This window comes from Dromiciops gliroides, chromosome 2, assembly GCF_019393635.1.
Source record: "Dromiciops gliroides isolate mDroGli1 chromosome 2, mDroGli1.pri, whole genome shotgun sequence".
In the NCBI taxonomy this organism is placed as follows: Eukaryota; Metazoa; Chordata; class Mammalia; order Microbiotheria; family Microbiotheriidae; genus Dromiciops; species Dromiciops gliroides.
The window spans coordinates 399,536,493-399,560,606 of NC_057862.1; the positions used below are offsets into that span (position 1 = coordinate 399,536,493).

A 24,114-nucleotide genomic window follows, 5' to 3' on the forward strand; every position below is an offset into this window, starting at 1 on the left:
ACCACAAAACGAGCTACTATAAATATTTTTGTACATGCAGGTCTTTTTCCTTTTTCTTTCATCTCTTTGGGATACAGATGTAGTAGTGGTATTGCTGGGTTAAAGGGTATGCAGTTTTATAGTCCTTTGGGCATAGTTCCAAATTACTCTCCAGAATGGTTGGATCATTTTACAACTTCACCAAAAGTGCGTCAGTGTTCCAATTTTCCCAAATCCCCTCCAACATTTACCATTTTTCTTTTCTGTAATATTAGCCAATCTGATAGGTGTTAGGTGGTACCAATATAATATTATCTATTTTGTATTTTATTTATTATTTCAAATATTTCTTAATTAAATTCTAATCTGTTTTAGCTACACTCAGGGGTGTTGTGGTCCACATGGGACCCATGGGACACATGTTCAACAGCTCTGGTTTAGATCATTTGGATTTCTAATTGTAAGGTACCTTAGAAATCATCTAATCTAGTTCCCTTGTTTTACAAATAAAGAAACTAAGGACCAAGAAGGTTAAGTGCCAGAGGTCACACATGTAGTCACAAGTAGTAAGTAAGTACAGAACCATACAGAATTTGAAACCAGGTCTCCTTATCCTTTGAATAGAAGAGCCAAAACTTTCCAGTCTATATAGAGTCACCTTATGTACAACCCTTCTATACAACTCTTCCTGAGTTATAGCTTGGATAATACCATATACCTCCCCCTGCCCTTCAGTAAGAAGTGTACTTTACAGGGAATTCCACTGTTCCAGGGTTTGCCTTTATTTTCCTGGCAAAGTAGAGTTAACTTCCTGCTTCGAAGGGGAAAAGCTCAAAGAGATCCATTAAAAAAGAAAATCGGGCTTATAAAAAGTTCTTGGACGTCTGATCTGTCCTACAAGACCACAAAAACCAGAGCCAGATGAATTTCCTTGATAGAAACAGCATGGCAAGGAGATTTGGAATTTATGTTAAACTCATGGAAAAACGTACCCCAAGTTTGGAGACTTGCTTTGCTAAGTTAATCACTTAGAAGTCAAAGTTTGCTGCTTGGCCAAATGGAAGGGTTTTGCTGCTGCTGCTGCTGCTGCTGCTGCTGCTGCTGCTGCTTCTGAGGCTTAATAGCAGCTGTGGATTCTGTGCTGCCCATAGCTGGCCCATCCAAATAGATTGTGAGGGTGTCCAGTGACCTCCCTGGTCTTGTCTCAGATTACTTCTCTCCATGTACTTGATGTTCCAGTTAAATGTCTCTTCTCTGTCCTCTGAACACACCCTGTTCTTCACTGACCTTACACACAGGATACATGATAACCCCCTAATTTAGAGCTTTGATTAGCTAGAGGGCTGGGTGACCACTGTAGATCATGGGAATGAAGATTGGGAGTTCCAGGGAAAAGAGTAGAGACAACTGTGCTGTAGTGGAAAAAGTGCTAGAGCAGGAGTCAGAAAACTTATACTGAAGTGTTAACTCTATTTTGCTAGTTGCATGGTCTTGGAAAAGTTGTGCCACCTTTTAAGCCTCAATATCCTCATCTGTGAAATGGGGAGAATAATCCTTATAGTCTCTATCCCACAAGTTGATAATGAAACAAACATTTTATAAATCTTAAAGCACTAGGGAAATAGGAGATTGTCTCATGCTATTCCCTGTGCTGAGAACATCACAACCCACCCCACTCCTTCTTTTGCCTATCAAATTGCTGCCCACTCTTTAAGTAAACCTAAGTTCAAATCCTACCTTTGTCACTAACTACCTGTGCAACTGGGGGCAGCTAGGTGGTGCAGTGGATAGAGCACTGGCCTTGAATTTGGGAGGACCTGAGTTCAAATCTTACCTTAGAAATTTACCAGCCATATGACCCTAGGCAAGTCACTTAACCCTAATTGCCCTAAGATCCAGGGTCATCTCCAGTTGTCCTTATACATTCATACATACATACATACATACATGTGTGTGTGTGTGTGTGTGTGTATTTCTACTGGACCCAGATGGCTCTGAAGGAGAAAGTGAGGCTGGTGACTCTGCACAGTCCTCCCTCAGTTAAATCTGATTCACTGTCATGACATCAACTGATGTTATGGTTCTCTTCAAGAATGAAGGACAAAAACCAACTTGTATGACCTTGAGCAAATCATTTAACATCTCTGGGCCCCAGATTCCTCATCTATAAAATGATTACTAAAGTCCTCTCCCACTCTAGATCTATAATCCTAAGAAGGAATACTATTTGTATTTTAAGTGGAAAAAATTCTACCTTTTCCATAAAACTTTGACTGAAACCTCTCTGACAAGTACCTTTCCCATTGGGATTAACATGGCTCTTTGTTTTATACTTCTTTAATATACTTATCATGTGATACAGCATTTTATAACTATCTCTATTGATGTCTTTTTCTCCAAGTATTAACTAAGCTATGTATAATATCTCTCTGAGGACAGACACTGTGTTGTTTCAAAGGGTATGCTGGAAAATGTTCACTAATAGGCTCTCTGAAAACTTGTGCCATACTTTTAAGTTAATCTACATTATTAATTATTTTCTCTATCACTTTCTTCATTCTAGAAGCAGGGGTCAAAGCCTTTCTTGCCAGTTTCCTATGTGTAAATGCTCTGACAGAAAATTTAACTATCAGCTATCAAGATGTAGTCCAAGCCAGATTTGATGCATTCCTGGTTGTATTTCAACTTTATATGTCTCCCTCAGAACTTTGAACAGTGCTCAGCACATTCCAGGAGCCACTTCTCTCTACTATATTTAGTCCTTATAAAATAGAGGCTAAATAAAAGGGACTTTTGGTTTTATTGTTCTATGCCTTATGGTATGTAGAGTCATGAGTGTGTATGACTGTTATTTTGTGAGTGGGTGTGAATAGGTGTGAGAGTGAATGAGTTTTGTGAGAATTGATTGTACAGCTTTTTTTTTTTCCACTTGTGAGCACTGAATTAGGTCAGCAAATGATTGGTGAAATGTAATCATTAAGACTATGGAAATAAGTGTCCTTGGTCTACAGCACATTGGACTGACATGCATCTGTGAAGCAGAGTGGGTGCCTGTCCAGGGTGACCTGATGGCCAAAAATGCCACCATCACTAACAAGAGCCAAGGTTCATTAACTGATTTTAATAACTGGAAATCTGAAGCTGTTTTTCTAAGTACACGAAGCCCAGGGCACAAAGGTTTAACACAAGTAACTCAGGCTTATTTAACTCCTCCAATAAATGCCCTGGAAACTAATCATACTTAATTATGCCTAACGTTTCCTAGACTTACAAGTCAGAAAACCTCAGTGTCCTGCTCAGCATTTGGCAAAAAGGATTAGCTAGGAAAAACTCAATTCTCAATCTTTACCAGAGGCAGGCACAGAGTAAAAATTATCACGCGGAAAATAAAGAGCCAAAGTGCCCTTTTAGAGACACACTTCCTGAAAGGGCCAAGATCTCCTTGAGCAGCAGGTCTGGTTTGGCCTCAGACCCAGGGCCTGGGGAAAAGAATAGGGGTTTTGTTCTTAATACTTTCAATTCCTTGACTTAAATGAATACAAGATGGCAAGAAAACTAGCCAGGAGGCAAGAAGAAGAAGGAGAAGAAAGATCTAATCCTACCAGGGTGAGTTAGCATGTCTGAATGTTGAATCCCAAGATTGGATATCATGTAATTACTTTAATGCCAGAGAGTTTCTGATCAGTGAGCTTTCCAGCTTCAAAACCAGAGTAAATGTGCGGCTTTTTTAGGCCAAATTGTAGACATATCAGGAGGACTGGTGGGAGAAGTTAAAGGGAGAAGCACGCTTCCCCTTTATCTACCCTGACCACACACCCCGAAAAGGCCTCCTCCTGCCCCTAATGCAGGGCTTTGGATTGTGAGAGGCTGGGTGACTGCAGTGGGATAAGGTTGGGAAGTGGGAGGAAAGGGAAGGCACATGACCTGAGAGTTCTCTGATGTACAGGATAACGTGATGCATTTAGGTCAGAAAGATTGGATTCAATTCCTGCTTCAACTACTTAACTTCTTGTGGCTCAGTTCTCTCATGTCTAAAAGGAAGGGATTTGACAGAGTGTCTTAAGAGATCCCTTTCAGGGGGCAGCTAGATGACACAATGGATAAAGCACCGGCCCTGGATTCAGGAGGACCAGAGTTCAAATCCAGCCTCAGACACTTGACATAAGCTATGTGACCCTCGGCAAGTCACTTCATCCTCATTGCCCCCCCACCAAAAAAAAAACCAAAGGTCCCTTTCAGATACGAATCTATGATTTGCTAGTTGAATGGTCTTATAAGGAAGGAAAGGCAAGGAAAGAAGCTTTAATGGTGCTATGCTAGGTGCTTTTATACGTATTATCTCATTTGATCATCACAACCACCTCAGGAGGTAGGTACTAGAATTATCTTCATTTTACAGTTGAGGAAACTGAGGCAAACAGATTGAGTGACTTGTTCAGTGTCACACAGCTATGAAATGTCTGAGGCTGGTCTTCCTGATTCCTGGCCCAGAACTCTATCCATTGAAACCATCAATTGCCATATACAAATCTTTTGAGCCTCAGGTTCATCATTTGTAAAATGAGAATAGTGATATTTATACTCAGACACTTAACACACAGAGAGAACATCATTACTCTAGTCCCAGCTTGACTATTACCTTCATGGATGACCTTAAGCAAATCACTTCTCTTATCTTGTAATTCACTTTTCTCAATGGTACTGTGGGCAGAGTACTAGCCTTGGAGTCAGAAAATTTGGACTGAAGTCCCAGATCTGGCACATACTAGCTGTGTGAGCATAATTAAGTTACTTCTCCTCTTGAAATTGGAGTCAATTCAATCTGACCCAACAAATTAATTAGTCAATTAATTAATCAACATATTAATTGCCTTCTGTGCAAGGCACTGTATATTGGGAATACAAAGAAGAAAAAAAAAACTTTCCTTGGCCTCAAGGAGCTTACTTTTGAGAGGGTAACAGCACAAGATATACAGAAAAAAAGAAAAATCATGGTAATTTGGAAAGAAACAGAGAGACAGAGACAGACAGAGACAAAGACAGAAACAGAGAGACAGGGAAACAGAGACAGAGAGACACAGACAGACAGAAACAGACAGAGACAGAAAGAGAGAGAAACAGAGAGAGAGAGAGAGAAACTCACCACTGAGGAAATCAAGAAAGGACTTTGGAGGAGCTAACTCCTGGGCTGAGCCTTGAAGGAAACTAAGGATTTTTAAAAAGGGGTAAGAATAGACTCTATTAAAGGAGTGGAAGTTAAGGACCAGCTAGGCCTAATGTATTGGGTTGGAAAATGGGACTGTGCATTTAGGAGAAAAGCTAACAGGCCAGTCTGGCTAGATTATGGAATATGTGAAAAGTAGTAATGTGAGATAAGTATTAGGCTGAGGTGTTCAAAGCTTATCCTAGACTGCTTTGTAAACTGTTGTAGTGACACGAGTTATTGTCTGTCATAGATGATGCTGCATCCTCCCTCAACCCAAAAGTATCCCGTGGATTTTTCTAAAGTGCTATCAACACAAAGGCCTTGGCAGGCAGAGTGGAGTTGGGCAGGGTGAGTCAGAAATACATGGTTTGTCTCTTTTTAAAACCATTGATTTAGCCTGAAATTACTGAAGCCCAGAGAGGGTAGGGACCTGTCCAAGGTCACTTAGGTAGTAAGTAGGAGAGCTATGTTTGAAATGGAGCACTTCAGACTCCAGATCCAAGATGCTCTTCTACTTCTTTCCATGACTTCTGCCCTGAAGGAAGCAACTTTTTAAAAGGTTAAATACTCATCCTCTGAGTTTGCATTTCAATGAACTTTGTCCCCAGTAGAAATGCAGAGTTATAGAAAACTGTACTCTTTTGCTAACTAGAAAGGCCAGATACTAAAAAAGACCACCCCCCCACTCCTGGCTGAGCTACCCTTTTGTGACAGCTTGGGGTCTGAGGCCACCCCCAGAGCTCTCTTCTCCTGTGTTCTTTAAACTGGCTGGGGAGCAATAGATGCGATCAATTGAGGATCTGAGAGATTCCTGCCCCAGGCTGTGCTCCAGAGAACCTAAATCTATCTCCTTAATATGAAAAGGAGTTTTCTATCTCATCTCTGCATTGTGGGAACTCACTGATGCCCAAACGATTTCCTAGAGTTGGGCACTTGGCCGCCCTACTTTCTACTCCTTGAAATCCATCTGAGTGTCAATGTCTATCTCCTTTGTGATGCATAAAGAAACTAGAAAGTTTCTGCCTTTGTGTGTCTGGTTTCCATCACAGTGAAATAGGATTGTCAGTATAGGCCTGTAAGGAACCTTAACGACCATCTAGTCCCACCCTTCATATTACAGATTAAGAAAATGAGGTTCAGAAAGGTTGAGTAACTTGTCCAAGGTCACATAGGAAAAAATAGGCAGTGTTTGAACTCAGGTCCTCTGATTCCAAGTCCAACACACATTCTATTGCCCAATGCTGTTACCTCCTTATCCTATGTCATTCCACTATCTTTTTTCCTCTCTAGTTTCTTTTCCATCCTGTTGCCATTGTCATCACAATTTCTTAATGCTATCCTTGATCAACTAGGCTAAAGGCACCAAGATGGAATGCACTAAAGCCTAGTTTCTTAAAATGTGGGTCACAACCCCATGTGGGGTCACATAACTGGATGTGGGGGTTGTGAAAAATTTGGCAACAATAACAAGTTATGTATACCTATTTTTTACCTATACACCTGGGGTCATGTAAAAATCTCTCTGGCAAAATGGGGTCATGTGTGGGAAAAGTTTAAGAAGCCCTGCCCTGGAGAAACAAGCTGGTTTCATAGATTTTTTTTTTGGTGAAGCAATTGGGGGTTAAGTGACTTGCCCAGGGTTACACAGCTAGTAAGTGTTAAGTGTCTGAGGCTGGATTTGAACTCAGGTCCTCCTGAATCCAGGGCCAGTGCTCTATCCACTGTGCCACCTAGCTGCCCCTACACAAGAATTTTTTAAAAGCTTAGTGCCAGGCACATATTAGTTATTTAATAGATGCTTCTTGGTGGATTGATTGATTGATGTGGAATCTTGAAGGAAGTTAAGGATTCTAAAATGGGGGGGTGAGGCAGTGTGAGTGTGTTTATGTGGGGGGGGGTAAGGTAGGAATCTGTAAAGTTCAGAGGTTTGTCTAGTTAATCTCTAAGTTTCCTTCTAATTCTAAAAGACTAAATGTCTATGGTTGTTCATTTGATTCAAGTAACAGATGGAGCCATTTCCCTATAAAGCTTCAAAGAACTCCTGTTTCAAGATAAAAGTCCACAGGAGAACAATAAATGTGGCAGAGAATGGCTTCATCTCATTGGCCAATGGAACAAAATATGAATTAGAGACCACATGGAATTAATCTTTCGTTTCTTCTTTGATACTTCAATGGTCCCTGATTACAATTGCAATACCCTCCACTGTTGCCAATGAAAGCCCCTCTCTCTATGCCTTAGGAAACTATGAATCAGCATTCCCCCCCCCCCCAAATCATAATCTCATCAACAGTATTTGGTGTCTCTGAAGTTGAGAAGTCTGATCATAGGATCAGACATTCAGAGATGGAAGGGAGCACAAAAGACATCTAGTCCAATTCCTTACTTTCTGTTGTTGTTCAGTTGTTTCTGATTCTTTGTGACCCCTTTGGGGGTTTTCTTGGAGTGTCATGCCATTTACTTCCCCAATTCATCTTGAAGATGAGGAAATTGAGGTAAACCAGGTTAAGTGACTTTCTTAGGGTCACACAGCTAAGTAAGTGTCTGAGGCTGGATTTGAATTCAGGAAGATCAATCTTCCTGACTCCAGGTCCAGCACTCCATCCACTACACTGCATAGTTGCCATTCCTTCATTTTACAGATAAAGAAATTAGAGCTTAGCAAGGTTAAGTGATTTGTCCAAGATCATACAGGTAGTAAGAGAGGAAGGTAGAATGTGAACAGAGGTCCTTTGACTCCAGAGGCAGTACCCTTTCTCAGCCTTTCTAGTGCTTGAATGACAGATAGAGTCTATCACAGGGGCCATATTGAACCTCTCTAGCTTGGCAGGACCCACAAAAGTTTGGGTTCCAATAACAACCTCCAAGAGTCCAGAGTCCCCTTCATGCCAAGGTTGGGAATCAGGTGTAAGGTGTGCCAAAGAAGGACTCTGGGAGGATGGGGGGCTAGAAGAGTGAAGAACTCTATGAGCTGGTCTAAAGGTGTTAGATAAATATGGGAGGGCTGGCACCCATGCTCATTGAAACACTTATATGTCTTCATAGACAGTCAAGCAAAGTAATCAAATGAGTTATCATGAAGAGACTGGATAAGAGTTAAGAAGAAAGCAACCCCAAGAGGAGGAAAAGAAAAATCCACCTGAAGCTCTAGGAAAAGCTTAGATCCTAATGCATCAGAAAGAGGAATGCTGTTCATTGGCAGGGAGAAGGGGTTTTAGGAGAGGGGGGGAAATGAGATTTCCTTTTCTCTTATTTCTTGATTATCCAGAAAAAAGTCCTAAGTCAGCGTGAGCCATGGGTGTTAGTTGCAGAAGTCAGGAATGGGCAAAACCAATGATAGGACAAAGGCAAGATATTTTTGGCAGGATATTGAGGAACACATGCCTTACCAGCAGTAGGACATAACAGAAACAGAAAGGAAGAGAGGATCAGGATTACAGGATCAAAGAATCAGAGTAAGAGTCCTTGGGGATCCTTAAGCCCTAAACATTCATTCTAGAAAAGAGGCAAGTCCTCCATGAAACAAAGGTGTTAAGTGACTCATGAAGGGCCATACACAGCAGAAGTAAGATTTGAACCCAGATTCTCAGATTTCAAATCCAGTGTTCTTTCCACAGTAAGAGAATGCCTCTTGACACAGAGGTCAAGGGAACTTGGCTTTAACCAAGGCAGTGACTTTCCTGCAAATGGTTATACACTAGTTTGTATGTAACAGATCAATTTGTGGATGATTCCAGATCCCAGGACACAGGAATGAGGCAAAAAATCACACATGTTATTTTCCTGAATAACAATATAACTTCTAATACCACAGTCATTTGGATCTATTCAGAAATGGTATCAATAATTGTTGAGTAAAAATATTGAGAAAATTTCTTCCTTGGGTGATTCTCAAGGTCTTAACTATAAAAGATCAAAGCGTCTTAGACTATCAAAATGTTGGAGAATGTCAGGGAGCTCAAGATGGAGAAGTAGGATAGCACTGTGTGGGAGCTGATAGTCCAACAAGGAGACAGGGCTCATTCACATGAAGAAAATCAACAAAAGCATTCTGGGAGACTGGGCACTGCGGCTGGTATGAATAGACTCAGCCTCCTCACCCTCACCTTGAACTATTTGTAAAGAGTCAATAAGTATTTGGGAATTGGGTGGTATAGCAGAAAATGAAATGCATCTCAAATCAGAGGACTTGGGCTCAAATCTCAGTTTATGCTGTTGTTTTTCAATATGTGATTTTGATATGGTAAGATGTAAAGAAATGAGATCATGGACGACTTAGAACTGGAAAGAAGCTATAAGGTCAGCTAGCCCCTAGTTTCTTAAACTGTGTGACTGAATGTGGGGGTTATGAAAAATTTGGTAATAGTAAAAGGTTATGTATACCTATTTTATATACCTATATACCCAGGGTTGCATAATAATTTCTTGGGCAAATGGAGGTCATGAGTGGAAAAAGTTTAAGAAGCCTTGATCTAGTCAAACTACTTCTTTTTACAGATTGAGAAACTGAGGCCTAGAAAGGGGAAATTCTGTGCTCAAGGTCATAAAGGTAAGTATAAAACTGAGATTAAAATCCAGGTTCTTAGATTCCAAATTGGACACTCTTCTCATCACACCAAAATAAAATTCAGTCTAAAACTGACGAATTAAAACAACTGGGATTCAAGAAATTACTGATTTTCTTCAGTGCACTTTCAACTTGTGGGACCAATGCTTTCTGACCTTTAAGTTTACAATATGTTGCTATATAATGAGGATCTATTGTGACTGGTACTTTTAAATCACTGTACTTCTTAGTATCCATTTAAGATATTTAGAATTTAGCATACAACAAAGACTATATTGAAAATCAAGTGAAAGTTATGTTTTATTAAAATATTCTACAATTCAGACTTGTTTTTAAGTCAAAGAAGCTAATTAGAAGATCGATCACTAATCATTAGCTTTAACACTAGAAGGGACCTTAAGTTATGATGATAGTCATGATGATAACATTATGTAACCATTATATAGTGCTTTGAGTTTTGCAAGATATTGTGTTATTGTTCAGTCATGTCTGACTCTTCATAACTCCATTTAGGGTTTTCTTGGAGTGGTTTGCCATTTCCTTCCCCAGCTCATTTTACAGATGAGGAAACTGAGGCAAACCAGGCTAAATGACTTGTTCAGGGTCGCACAGCTTTTAAGTGTCTGAGGCTTGATTTGAACTCAGGTCTTCCTGACTCTAGGCCTGGTGCTCTATTCACTGTGCTACTTAGTTGCCCCAATTGGAAAATATCTTAAGTAAATTATTTCATGAAAATAATTGATCCCCTTAACCACTCTGTGAGGTGGGTCCTATGGTTTCCTCATATTACAAATGAGGAAATTGATGATGAAAGACTGAGACATGCCCATAGTTGCATAGCAGCTCATTGCTTGAGGCAGGATTCAAATTCAAGTCTTTTTAAATCAGAGTCCAATCCGTGCCGTGTGATGCTACCTTAAAGATCAATTAATCTAGCTTCCTCATTTTACAGACAAGGAAAGAGAGGTCCTGAGAGTGAACTCGCCTCAGGTCACACAAGTGGCAAATAGCAGAGCCTAGATATGAACCCAGGTTTTCTAATTAAAAAATCAACACTCTTTCCACTGCATTCCAATGCAATATTGACCCATCTCTGTTCTAATAGGACAGATGAAGAAATTATGATGCTGGGTAGGATATCCCTTCTTTCTTGGACTTTTTTTAAGTGGTCTCATTTTCCTACAGCTGGGTAGGAGATCCAATATACAAAACTTTAAACCAAACCTCATTCAGACCTGACTTCATTTCAGTCCAATGACCCTTCTGTTGGCCTGTAGCAGGAACAAAAGAGCTTGGTTGACCTGACACCACTAAACCTCCATACCTGGGGAATACAAAGGGAGAACAGAAAAACAACCAAGACTTACTCATAGAATTCAGCTGCCGGTGTGAGCTTATACTTGGAGTATTTGGTTCCATTGCCTAACATAGACCCATTGAGGAACTTCGAGTCTGTGCAATTTGGGCTGTTCCAGGGGTGGCCACAGTTGGTCCAGGGAAGATTAAGGGTGAATGAAGAGAACAAGTAGTAGAGAGACCACGCAATGATGACATTGTAGTAGAAGCCCACATATAGCGCAATGAGGATAACAGCATAGCCAACACCTGGAAAGAAGTTGTGGAATGATCAGAGAGGGAACTCCAAAGCCAAGCTCAAGTGCCATCTCCTTTGCAGAATCTTCTCTGACTATCCTATCCCTTCTTAGAAGCTCCCTTCTCTGAGCTCCTTGGAGTCTTTATGTAGTACTTGGTTATATACAAGGGTCCCGAATGTCTTAGCTCTAATAGCCTAAAACCGCACTAAGACTTTTGGGACCACTTGTATATGTTTTAATTTTGTTGTCTAGTTTCTTCGCAATTGTGAATGTGAACCATGTTGTCTCAACTAGATGGCAGACTTTATGAATTTATACTTTACAGTGTCTTTCACAAAGTAAGCTTTTAATAAATACATGGACAAATTTAATTGAATTCTCTATGACCCTTTCCATAGCTCAATCCTTTCTAGGATAGCGCATTTCTCTCTAAAGTTACATTCAATCCATTCTATATCTATATTTATCTATCTGTCTATCTATCTATCTATCTATCTATCTATCTATCTATCTATCTATCTATCATCTATCTGTTGTGGAGGCAACTAGATGGCTCAGTGGATAGAGAACTGAACCTGGAGTCAGGAAGACCTGAATTCAAATCTGATCTTAAACATTCACTGGCTGTATGACCCTGGGTAAGTCACTTAACCCCTATTTACCTTAATTTACTTGAGAAAGAATTGGCAACTCACTCCAGTATCTTTGCCAAGAAAACCCCATAGAATCATGAAGAGTCAGACACAACTTAATGACTGAACAACAACAAATATACCTTGTATGTAATTTATACCTAGGTCTCAATTAATGTAAATAATAAATCCCATGAAATGGTCACATTATTTGAATTCACATTGTATATTCCCATCAGGCTGAAACTAATCATCATATTTTATATAATCATAACTTCACATAATGTGAATTTGAATACTTGCCATAACTTTACAGTATTCATTATTTGCACCTCCATTAGAATGTATGTGAAATCAGGAGGATAACAGCACCCAATTCTCAGGGATCTTGTGAAGATAAAATGAGATAATATTTATAAAGCTCTTAACCCAGTGCTTGGCACATAATAAGCACTTAATAAATGTTTGTTTCCTTCCTTCTTTCCTTCCCTGTATTCTCACAGGCAATCAATTGACAAGACCTGTAAATTCTACCTCCACAGAATCTCTTCCCTCATAATTCTCCCCTCCTTAATTAATTCTTTTTTATTTTATTTTATTTTTCCCTTAATGTATTCTTCACATAGGCACTGGGATAGGGACTGAACTTATGCTTTCATTTGTGTAAGGTGGAAATATGAGATTCTTAGCCTTCCAATCAGCCCTAATCAAATTAAAATATAACTGAGAAATGTTTGCAAAAAAATAAAATACCATGCATCTGTTTATGGCCTTGATGAGGAGGGAGGGGAGGGAGAGAAGGGGGATAGAATTTGGAACTCAAAACTTTAAATAAAAATGTTTATTAAGGGGGCAGCTATGTGGTACAGTGGACAAAGCACTGGCCCTGGATTCAGGAGGACCTGCGTTCAAATCTGGCCTCAGACACTTGAAACTTACTAGCTGTGTGACCCTGGGCAAATCACTTAACCCTCATTGCCCTGCAAAAAATAATAATAATAATAAAATAAAAATGTTCATTAAAATAAAAAGAATACAATGCAACATAGATCAGGTTAATTTGTGATTTTTAAGTCAATATGTCCACAGGGATCCCATGTTTCTATCTAAGCTTGACATCACTGGTGTAGAACATTTCCAAGCAAGGAAACACTCTCTACCAATGAATTGACACTTCTACAAGATATGATCTTAGAGAGATGCCTAGGGTGCTAAGAAGTTAAGTGACTTCTCCAGTCATATGGCCAGTCTGTGGCAAAGGCAAGTTTTGAACTCTGCTCTTCTGGCTTCAAGGCCAATTTTCTCTTCACCACACCATAGGGCCTTTCATTATCCTGCTTACCACTCCTAAATTAATCTTGCTTATATACAGATATAATCCTTTCATTCCTCTGATCAAAACATCCAGGGGTCTCTTTACTGTCTACTGGGTAAAGTTTAAATTTCTTTACCTGGAAATTTGACACCAACATTGTTATAGCCATTTCCCACCATATCCTCTACAGCACCAAACAAAATGAAACACTTTGTGATTCCCCAAACTTGCTTGCTCCTTTCTTTCTCTGTGGTTTTGGATATACTTTTTTCTTTAGATTGTCCTTCTTTCTCCTCTTTGCCTATTGAAATGTTACCTATACCAGGGGAAATACTGGGGTATAAGGAAAAGAGTACATGGGTTTGACTCTTGATTACTGCTCACTGTGTGACCTTGGTAGGATCATTTCCTTTCTAGAGGTCTCGGTTTCTTCATCAAACTAGATAAGGTCTCCTAACATTTTGTTATTATATAAATGCCATGTTACCTGTGCTGCCTCCCCTGATTTTTTTTTTTATTTTCCCTTATCTAACACTTTATTTTCCATATCTCAGATATATTTTCTATTATAATTATAATGTATTCTAGGTTTTCTGTATGACCCATGTCCACTACTAGATCATAATCTCCACCAGGGCAGGGATGTTGCTATTGCTGTTCAGTCATTTCAGTCGTATCTAATTGACTGTCTGTGACTCCATCTGGGGTTTTCTTGGCAAAGATGCTGGAGTGGTTTGCCATTTCCTTCTTCAGCTCATTATACGGATGAGGAAACTGAAGCAAACAGGGTTAAATCACTTGCCCAGGGTCACACAGCTAATAAGTATCTATAGCCAGATTTGAACTCGGGTCTTTCTGACTCTAGTCCTGGCACTTTATTCACTGTGCCACTTAGTTGCCCTAAAGGCAACTTATTATTACTGAAACTTTGCATCCCTTATGACCACTGTAGACCCAAGGTTCTTAAATTCGTATCTATTGAATTTGCTTTTCTGCTTAGTACTAGTGATCAGAACAAAACAGTTTGCTGACCCAAGTACTGCCTTCCAGAGATAATTAGGACAGACAGGAGAAAGCAGATACTTATGATTTTCCCTATGGAGATGCTCCAAGTTTTGTTAACTACAGAGAAAGGCTGAGTATTTCTTCCAGAAGTTGTCACCAGCTTCAAGCAGCTTTGATTGCCTGCTATGCTTGACCCTCATTTGTTCTCCATTGATAATACTGATGCATGTAAATAAGGCTCTATAAAGGTGCTATACCAGCCCTGTTGGCAGACATCATCAACAGGCCCAGGTTCCTTTCTGTCCAAGATGCCTTGTCTTCCCATTCCCCTGCTTTCCCTTGTCTCTCCATTCCCATGTTTTTATTGCTCCTTGAGAAGGTTCCTTTGACTGCCCTTTTCCTTTCCTTCTCAAAGACCAACACCCCTCTCCCCTTACCTTTGAAAAATGGGCAGATTTTCCACACAGTAGCAGCCCCTTCCCGATTGAACTGGCCCAAAGCCAACTCCATGTAGAACAAAGGCATCCCAGCGATGATGAGGAAGAGGGTATAGGGGATCAGGAAAGCCCCTGTAGGACATACAAAGGGAGAGAATTTACTATATGAGATTCAGAATTACTTCCACCCTAAACACCTATAATATTTTTCAAATGAGTACCAGAGCTTTTTCCTATTCCCAGTAAAAGAATTCAAGATTTGATAATTATTTAAGGCAAGGCCTCTGCCAAGGAGAGACAGTAGGGTACAGTAGAAAGGGCTCTGAATTTGGAATCAGAGGACCTGAGTTCAAACCCTAGCTCTGCCATTTACTATCTGTGTGATGTTGGACAGGTCACTTCTTTGGGTTTTAATTCCTTATCGGGAAAATGAGGGAATTGGACTAAAGAGCTCTAAAATCTCCTTAAGCTCTAAATATATGATCCATTATACCATCTGTATACATAGAATCTCATCCCTAAGGATGCTAACTCTGAAAATGCTAAAGGAAGACAAAGCTATGACCATGTTTTCCAATATTGGGGCTCTCCATTGTCAGGGAGCACAATATTCTATTTGTGTGGCAGTTGAGGGAGTAAGGATAGTGAGCCAATGTGGCAAACTTAACCTACTTCTTGTATTTCTAGAGACCTTTGCATCCCCAGTGCCAGATGTTCCCAGAGGTGTTAAGATCAGGAGAGGGACTTATGATAGGAGAAAGTGACTGTGGCCTGAACCCCTGTACACCACAGGTGCCCATTGTTCTAGAAACCTAAAGATCAGCCTGTGTGACTCTAGAAAGGCTATCCTGACCTCCTACTAATTCTCACCTGGTTCATTTGAGGCAGAAGGGAATGTTCTTCTTTTGACCAAACAGAGACATGACCTGTTCCCCACTTACCAGTGCTCCTCATAGAATGAAGGGCAGGTGTTTCCCTTAGGCCTCCTATGGTGCTGAAATAGATCAGGACTGATCCATCATCTCTCACCTAGAACAGTGCTATGTGAGATGATGAGGCTTAGTGAGTATCATGAAAGGGTTTGGTGTTCTCAGGAGTAAGGACTGGAGAGAGGTGTAATCCCTCTATACAGGTTTCCTTGAAAATCAGAATTTAAGCTTCTACCATCATATAAAGCATTTGTCTGTCTTTGAAATAGAGAGGGGAGAGGATGAGTAGCAAGAGGGTGAGGTAAGAAAAAAATATGATTTGACAAATACCTATTCAGAGGACAAATATTCCTCCTTGCTGAAGGAAAGATACTGCTGCTGATTTACCTTCAGTCAGGTATGTATTTGCCATAGAATTTTCTGTTTTAACCCTAGTCTGGGGATAGGCTGCCCTGGGCTATCCATATGCATTCTCTCTAGTCCTGGTTCTTTTGAGACCCACCATTGAGCAAGGCATAGAGTCAGTCCACAGCCTTGGAAAAGAGTGAAGTTAGTTAATCCAGGAGGCTAAGCCTTAGGCTCGGCTTCAATAGCACAGGAATGTTACTTACTGGGCTAGCTTGCTACAAACTGCTAAAAGGAAAAAATGATTTGGTATTCCCTCAGTTTAAGCTTTTGACAGACCCAAAGGGAAGAATAGAGATTTATAAAATCATCACTCAGGCTCCAAGGGACAGACTGGTCATTCTCAGGGAGGAAGAGAGGAGATAAGCATTTATATAGAACCTACTATATAAGTGCTTTACAAATATTATCTCATTTGATCTTTAGAACAACCCTTCAACGTAGATGCTGTTATTATCCACTTTTAAATTTGAGAAAACTGAGACAAAAAGAGGTTAAGTGGCTTGTCCAGAGTCACACAGCTAAATGGTTGAGGCTGGATTTGAACTCAGGTCTTTCTAACTCCAGATCCAGGGTTCAGGAGAATTCATCTGGAGCCAGAGAGTAGCTTCAGTCACAGGCAAAGAAAGAGCAGCACATACTAGCAGCCAACATGACACTGGTCTGATGTAATTTGATGAACAAATCGCTTAAATGTCAGTCCTGCCTGGGCCACTAGCAAATGACCAAAGCAAAGGCTTTTACTCCATTTCCCCTCCTAATTAGGCAACCATGAGCCTGATTTCCATATCTAGTTCCAAAACTCAAGGTAGCCCTTGACAGAATCAAGAATTGGCTAAGAAATAGAAACACAAGGCTCCCTGAGTGTTGCTGTTAAAAAGAGCCTTAATAATCCCTCCTTCCAACTCCCTCATTTCTTAGAGAAGGAAACTGAGTCCTAGAAAATATAAGTGGCTAGGGGCAGCTAGGTGGTGCAGTGGATAGAGCACGGGCCCTGGAATCAGGAGTACCTGAGTTCAAATCCGGCCTCAGACACTTAACACACACTTACTAGCTGTGTGACCCTGGGCAAGTCACTTAACCCCAATTGCCTCACTAAAAAAAAAAAAAATTAAAAAAAAAAAAGAAAAGAAAATATAAGCGGCTTGTCCAAGGTCACAGACCAATATCATGTAAAAGACAGACTGAATCCCAGAGCACCTGACTTCCATTATTGTGTTTTATTTCTTTTTCCATTTTTGGATGCATTTTACTTCAGAAACTAAAGATTTTCAGCACCACACCCATGGAAAAAACACAGAGCCAGACAGTATTTACCAAACAAAGGACTAAAACCCATCATAGATTTTAAACTAGAAAGGACCTTAGAGGTCATTAAATCCAACCCCTTCATTTTAGAGATGATGCACCTGAGGAGCAGGGAAAGATTAAATGACTTTCCCAAGGTCACATAAGATTTGAGCCTTGAGCTTCTTTCTGCCTCCAGATGCAGGATTCTTTCCCCCATATCACAAAGCTTCATATCTTCCTTGGGTTGTATGACCTAGAGTAAAACATCCCGCCCCTCCTTATGCCAATCCATTCCAATTCTGAGAGGCCCATCTTCCTTCCATTTAGTCATAAACAGTTGACAGGGATCCCCCTGGCCCAGCCCCAGATCTGCTCACCCTTTCTTAGCTTCAGGAGCAAAGTTAGTCTGGTATAGTGAAAAGAGCTTAGAGGCAGGAACTCAGCTCCAAATTTTGAGTCTATCATACATTAGAAGTGGAAGCTATTACTCTAGAGTACAGTACCTTCCTTCTAGTCCATCAGGTTCACAACCTAGGAGTCACAACCTGGACTCCTCACTATCTCTTATACCCCACAGCTGTCACCAAGGAATTTCAATTCCACCTTTTCATTATCTCTCTAATATGTCCCCTTCTCTCCTCTGACACTGCCACCACTTTAATGCCAGCCCTCATCACCTCACAAGTGGACTTTTGCAATAGCCTGCTGGGGAAGGGGGTCTGCCTGCCTCAAGTTTCTCCCCACTCCAATCCATCATCCATTCAGCCACTAAAGTAATTTTCTTAAAACACAGGTCCAATCATGACATTACCACCCCCTACTCAATAAACTCTAGTGACTCCCAATCACCTCCAAGATCAAACACGAAATGCTCAGTTTAGCATTCAAAGCCCTTCATAACCTAACCTCCTCTGGCTGTCTCTTGTGATTGTAACATTCTCCTTCCTCTGCTCAGAGTACTGACTTCCCTGGCATCTGTTAAGTCCCACCTGAAACCCCAGCTTCTACAGGAAGACTTCTTCAACCCCTCTTGATTCCAGTGCCTTCCTTCTGTTCATTATTACCTACTTATCCTGAATAAAGCTTGTTTTGTCTTTATTTGTTTATATGTTGTCTTCCCCATTAGATTATAAGCTCCTTGAGGGCAGGGGCTGTCTTTTGTCTCTTTTTGTATCCCCATCACTTAGGACTTAACGCTTAGTGCCTAGTACATAGTAGGCATTTCATACATTCTTTTGGTGAGGCAATTGGAGTCAAGTGACTTGCCCAGGGTCACACAACTAGTAAGTGTTAAGTGTCTGAGGTAGGATTTAAACTCAGGTCCTCCTGAATCCAGGGCTGGTGCTTTATCCACTGTGCCACCCAGCTGCCCCCATACATTTTTATTGATTGATTGACCTGGGAGTGACTTTATCTTTCTGAACCCTGACTTCACCTGAATAATGATTTCATGATGGTTTCATGACCTACTTCAAAGGAGTATTATGAGGAAAGTGTTTTATACTATAAAAATGCCAGTTATTTCTTATTCCCATTATAGGACTCTGACACCCAGCACTAAGGGAGTTAGCCTAGAACTAGAACGTTTCTTTAGTGCTCGTAGGATTTAGAACTGGCAGAGAATGTTATTTGTATTTACAAAGCTTTTCATTTTAGAGACAAGGAAACAGAGGCCCAGTGATATTAATTGATTTTCCCAGGGAAACACAGCCAGTACGTGCCTGAGGCAAGATTTGAGCTCAAGTCTTCCATGCCCTGCCTCACTCAATCTACTACACCACCTTCTTTTAAAGAATTGACATGTCAGAATTAGAAGGGACCATCTAATTAGACCAAGCTCTTTATTTGACAGAGTAGGAAATTGATCACCTCTTACATGGATTATTGACATGGCCTTCTAATTTGTCTCCCTGCTCAGATCTCTCCCTATTCTAGTCAAATTTCTATCAAGCTCAAGAAGGTGATTTTCCTTAAACAGAGATCTGACTCTGTCATTCCTCTACTCAAGAAATTCTAATGATTCCCTCTGGAAGCAAATATAAACTCCTTTGTTTGGAATTTACAATTTATCACAGTCATATGAATGTAATGGAATATTCATATGCTGTAGGAAATTATGTATGTGATGGATACAGAAAAGCATGGAGAGATCTACATGAACTGATGCAGAGTGAAGTAAGCAGAACCAAGAAAACAATATGTACAGTAATTGCAACAAGAGAAATAGGAAGAGCAATCATACACCAAAAAATCAAAAGTGAATGTGGCAAAACTATAAAAATAAGAAATAACTCAAATGGACAGATATAAAGAGACACCTGTACGCACCCCTTCATGGAGTTGAGAGGTCTACTTTTTCATCGTATGGAGAAATTGAGCTAGCAAATGATTTAACCTCTCAGTGTCCCAGTCAGCTCTCTGTGACACTGAGTAGCAGAGAAGAAACTCATCTGAATTGGTAGAGGGAGTTTCCTCAGTAGGAGGTCCTTACAAGTCTGGGGCTTAAAAAGAAACAAACAAAAACAAGAAGCCCATGCATTAATAAGTGCTTGTGGACTGATTGGGACCCATAGGAGGGATGGGATTTGCCCCCACAACTAGTAAATGACAGCTCTTTTCCAGCCTGGCAGACATGCTGCTGTGGCTTCTCCTGAGACAACCACACAAGTTGAAAGAGCTATAAGGAACAAAATCTGGCACCTAGAGTCAGACATCTCAGAGGCAGGAGAATGAAGATATCAGGGACCCGATAATGAAGCTAGCTCTCAGTATTCTGTCAGTGATGCAAAGGAAGAAGAAGGAGGGAGTACTGAGATTAATAAGTTCCACAGGTAAGCCCTAAACCTTGTTTTAGCCTATGGTTTCAATCTTCTGCCCCCACAAAACCTCACTTCATTGCACAAACTGCTGCATTGACAGCTTGGAAGATTAAATGAGATAAACAATGTAATAGGTTTTGAAAACCACAAAGTTCTACGTAAGAGTAAGGGGTTATTCTTATTTACTTAATAATTATGGTTGTTCAAAAATGGAACATGCTGCCTCATAAACGAGTGAATTCCCCATGCCTGGGAGCAACCACTTAATCATAGAATCTAGTCTCAACCCACTCTCAACAAAGAATGCTCTCTGTGTCACACCTGACAGGTGGTCTGAGAGCCTTGCCTTGAAGACATGACTGCTCTCATCCTGGGCTTCCTACTTCCACTACTCAGAAATCTGATCTTCCTAGAGCTTGAGCCACATGCCATAGGCAACTCAATTCACCTCTTTGAGCCTCAGTTTCCTCATCTATGTAATTAGAAGTATGACTTCTAAGATCCCTTCCAACTCTAGATCTCTGCTCCTGTCATCCTAAGTTGCCACCATAAACATGTATCTTGATCAACCACTTGGTTGCAGCCACCATAAAATGCTTGCAACCATCCCTGGCTCCTTTTCACCAGGTATACAAAAGGTACTGGCTCCATCACTACAGTCATCTTCCCCAACCCTCTCCATCCACTAACAATGTGCTAAAAAAGCAAGTAATCTCAGAGGGAAGAGACTTCCATAAGAAGAATAGAAACACTGAGACTGCTCTGGAATGAGGAACAAGTATGAAAGAAGACCAGGAAGTGGTCCAACCCACCAAAGCCAAGGGGCTACTGAAAAAAACTCAGACAACATCCTACTTATTACCTGATATAGATTAGAAGGGACCCCTTCTAAAAAGGTATAGATTGAATTCAAGTACCACCCCTTTTGTATAAATATACTGGACATGAAGACATTAACAAAGAGACCTATTCATGCAAACATAAGCATATACACAATTATATGAAGCATAAATTTTAAGTTAGAAGAGACCTCAGAGGTCACCTAGTCAAAGAGAGGGGGTGCACCTAATTTTATAAAGGTGGACACTTAAACAAGAAAGTTTTAGTTACTTTTCCAAAGTCATAACAGTAAGAAGTGGCAGAACCAAGATTTCAACTCAGGTCCTTTGGCTCTAAATTCAGTGCTCTTTTCACTGTGTCATAAATCATGAATGTCTACCAAGACTTAGAAGAACAACAACACATGATCTGCTTCAAAATATGTTGGCAAGGGTCTCATTTCTATAAAATATCTACCCCACTCTTTAACTCTATTGCCTGACACCACACCAAATATATATATATATATATATATATATATATATATATATGTGTGTGTGTGTGTGTGTGTGTGTATGTGTGTATATATATATATATGTGTATGTGTGTATATATATATATACACACACACACATATATATATATATGTACATATATATATATATCCCTTTGGGTTAGCAGAATACTGGTTTCTAAGCTCTCTCTTGAAATGCAAATATTCCTTAGGCATCTGATTTCATCTTTTCTGGGGGTTCAGCTTCCTCAGCTATAAAATGAGGAAATTGGATGAAATCATCTCTAAGATTCTATAATCATTAGTATGAATTCATTGATCAGTACCTTTCCTCAAGGAAATTTAAGAAGAGAGGACAGGGGGGATAATAATTTTGAATAATGGAAAAGGAATAAGAAATTATGAAGGGAGCAGGTAGTAAGAACCCAGGAGTAAAAGGAAGAAAACTCCTCCCTGGACTATCAATAATACTGCTGGAAATGAAGAACCTTATCAAGGTAGAACCAATGACCAGATAACAGACTTCTAAAGTCCTTAGGAGTTTACAACAATGAGGGACCCATGAAATGCCTCTCAAAGCACTTAGTGAAAGTATAAAGAAACAAAACTTTAGCCAAATAACCTAACCCTACTCAGGACAGACACATGTCCTAGTTGCAAATGAAATCTTCCAACTCTTGAGGTACAATAGGAAAATCTCAGGAGACCTGGCTTCAAATCCATGGTACTTGGGTAAGTTATATTTTCTTTTTCTTTGAGTCTTAATTTCTTTCTCTGTAAAAGGAGGATTAGTATATTCAGTGACCTCTGAGTTGTTTTGTTTTCCAACTCTGCTATTCTAGACCCTTAGTAAAAGGAGATAATACTTTGTGAGAGACCCCCTCACCCAGAGTAGGTTAGTCATGTCAGAAACACCTCCAATAAGCTACAAAATCTCAGGTCACTGGGCAGCCTCCTAGGGCTCCCTCTCTCCAGGACGGATTTGCCTGTCTGGCTGTCCTGTCATATTTTATTCTTTCAAATGTCCTTCTCCCAAAGAAAAAAAAAGAGTCTTTCTTTGTGCTGGGAGGGAACCACAGGGGAACTGGGCCATGACCATGTTTATTTGACACATTCCTCCAGAGTAGTGTGTGAACCTTCCCGTTGAAATAGTGAGCCACCTGCATGGATAACACATGACCATATGGCCACGATCAACCCTGATCAGGTATAGTGGGCACAAACACTCCTGTTTCTTGAGGTTAAAAGAACTGGCACACTTGATCTTAAAAATCTCCTATTTGCAGTGAGGTACTGAACATAGAGGGTTGGAATAAGATCAGTCACCACACCTTTATAGCCATACCAGCCAGCCCCTCACATCTGGCCTCAGGAACAAAAACAGAAAGAGCCCTTGAGGGAAATAGATGCTGGGTTTAAACCCTGCCTCTGTCATTTATTACCTTTTGTTTTGTTTTGGTTTGGTTTTGTGAGGCAATTGGGGTTAAGTGACTTGCCCAAGGTCACACAGCTTGTAAGTGTTAAGTGTCTAAGGTCCGATTTGAACTCAGGTTCTCCTGACTCCAGGGCTGGTGCCCTACCCACTGCACCACCTAGGTGCCCCGCCCTGTCATTTATTACCAATGCGGCCTTGGGCAAGTCACATAAATTCTCTGGGCCTCAGTTTTTCATCTGCAAAATGACAGGGATGGACTAGTCCCTTCTAACTCACATTCTAGCTCCAAAGCTATGACCCTGTGACTGAAAAGTTCAGGGTTTGCAGCTTTACAGTCTTTCAACTCACCTTGGAGAAGTAAAGTCTCCCACTATGAGCCAGGATGCTCTGAATTTGCAAGGTATTTGAGAACTTCCATATCATGGATTGTGGTAAAGTGAAGGTCAGATTACTACAGATCCATAGTGTTTGCCCAAGTTCACAACATGGTAGGACTTGGGCCTCTTGGTTTTTATTCCAAGGCTTCATTTCCTCCACCACTGTCTGATCCTTTTTTCCTTCCTCTACTTCTTTTATTCCTTATATAGCATCATAAATTTCAAATGGGAAAGGACCTTAGAGGTCTTCTAGTACATACTATTCATTTGAAAAATGAAGCAAATTAGGCCCAGAGGCGTGTCCAAAGTCATATAGGTACATAGTAGCAAGAGGTAGAGCCAGAATTGAATTCAGATATTTTAACTCTCAGTCCAGTAGTCTTTCCAATGTGTCATGTTTCCTCCCTTTTATGTGACATTAGACCTTTATTCTGCTTCCTACTAAAATGGTAGCCATCTCACTCACTCATTCATTCATTCATTCATTCATTCACCCATCCATCCATTCATTCAACAAGTATGTATTAAGCACCTACTTTGTCAGGTACTGCTCTAGGCAAACCTACACCATATTCCCAGGACTAAGTGTGTTCACAAGAATATACTTACTATAGTAAGATCTGTAAGCTCAAATATAGAGCTCTCTTTTCAAGATGTCCTCTAGACAGGAAAGTGAGTTCATAAAAATCCTCCTTACCCAGGAGGAGTGATCCCATTCTGGCAGAAGGACACAGTGAACCAGTGCCTCCCAGGCAGTGAAAGTGCATGGTGTAGACAAAGTTTAACTGAT

General features: G+C 40.4%; 1 protein-coding gene across 1 annotated transcript in view; it reads right to left on the reverse strand.

The window, feature by feature from the left end:
- The window catches only part of SLC6A2 (solute carrier family 6 member 2), a 58,681-nt gene that overhangs the window by 27,891 nt on the left and 6,676 nt on the right, over positions 1–24,114 (reverse strand). The window contains exons 3-4 of the mRNA XM_043987100.1: positions 14,737–14,868; positions 11,120–11,357 (exon numbers count right to left, since the gene is read on the reverse strand). Of these exons, the coding sequence (XP_043843035.1) occupies positions 11,120–11,357; positions 14,737–14,868 (370 nt within the window). The remainder of the gene's footprint in view (positions 1–11,119; positions 11,358–14,736; positions 14,869–24,114) is intronic.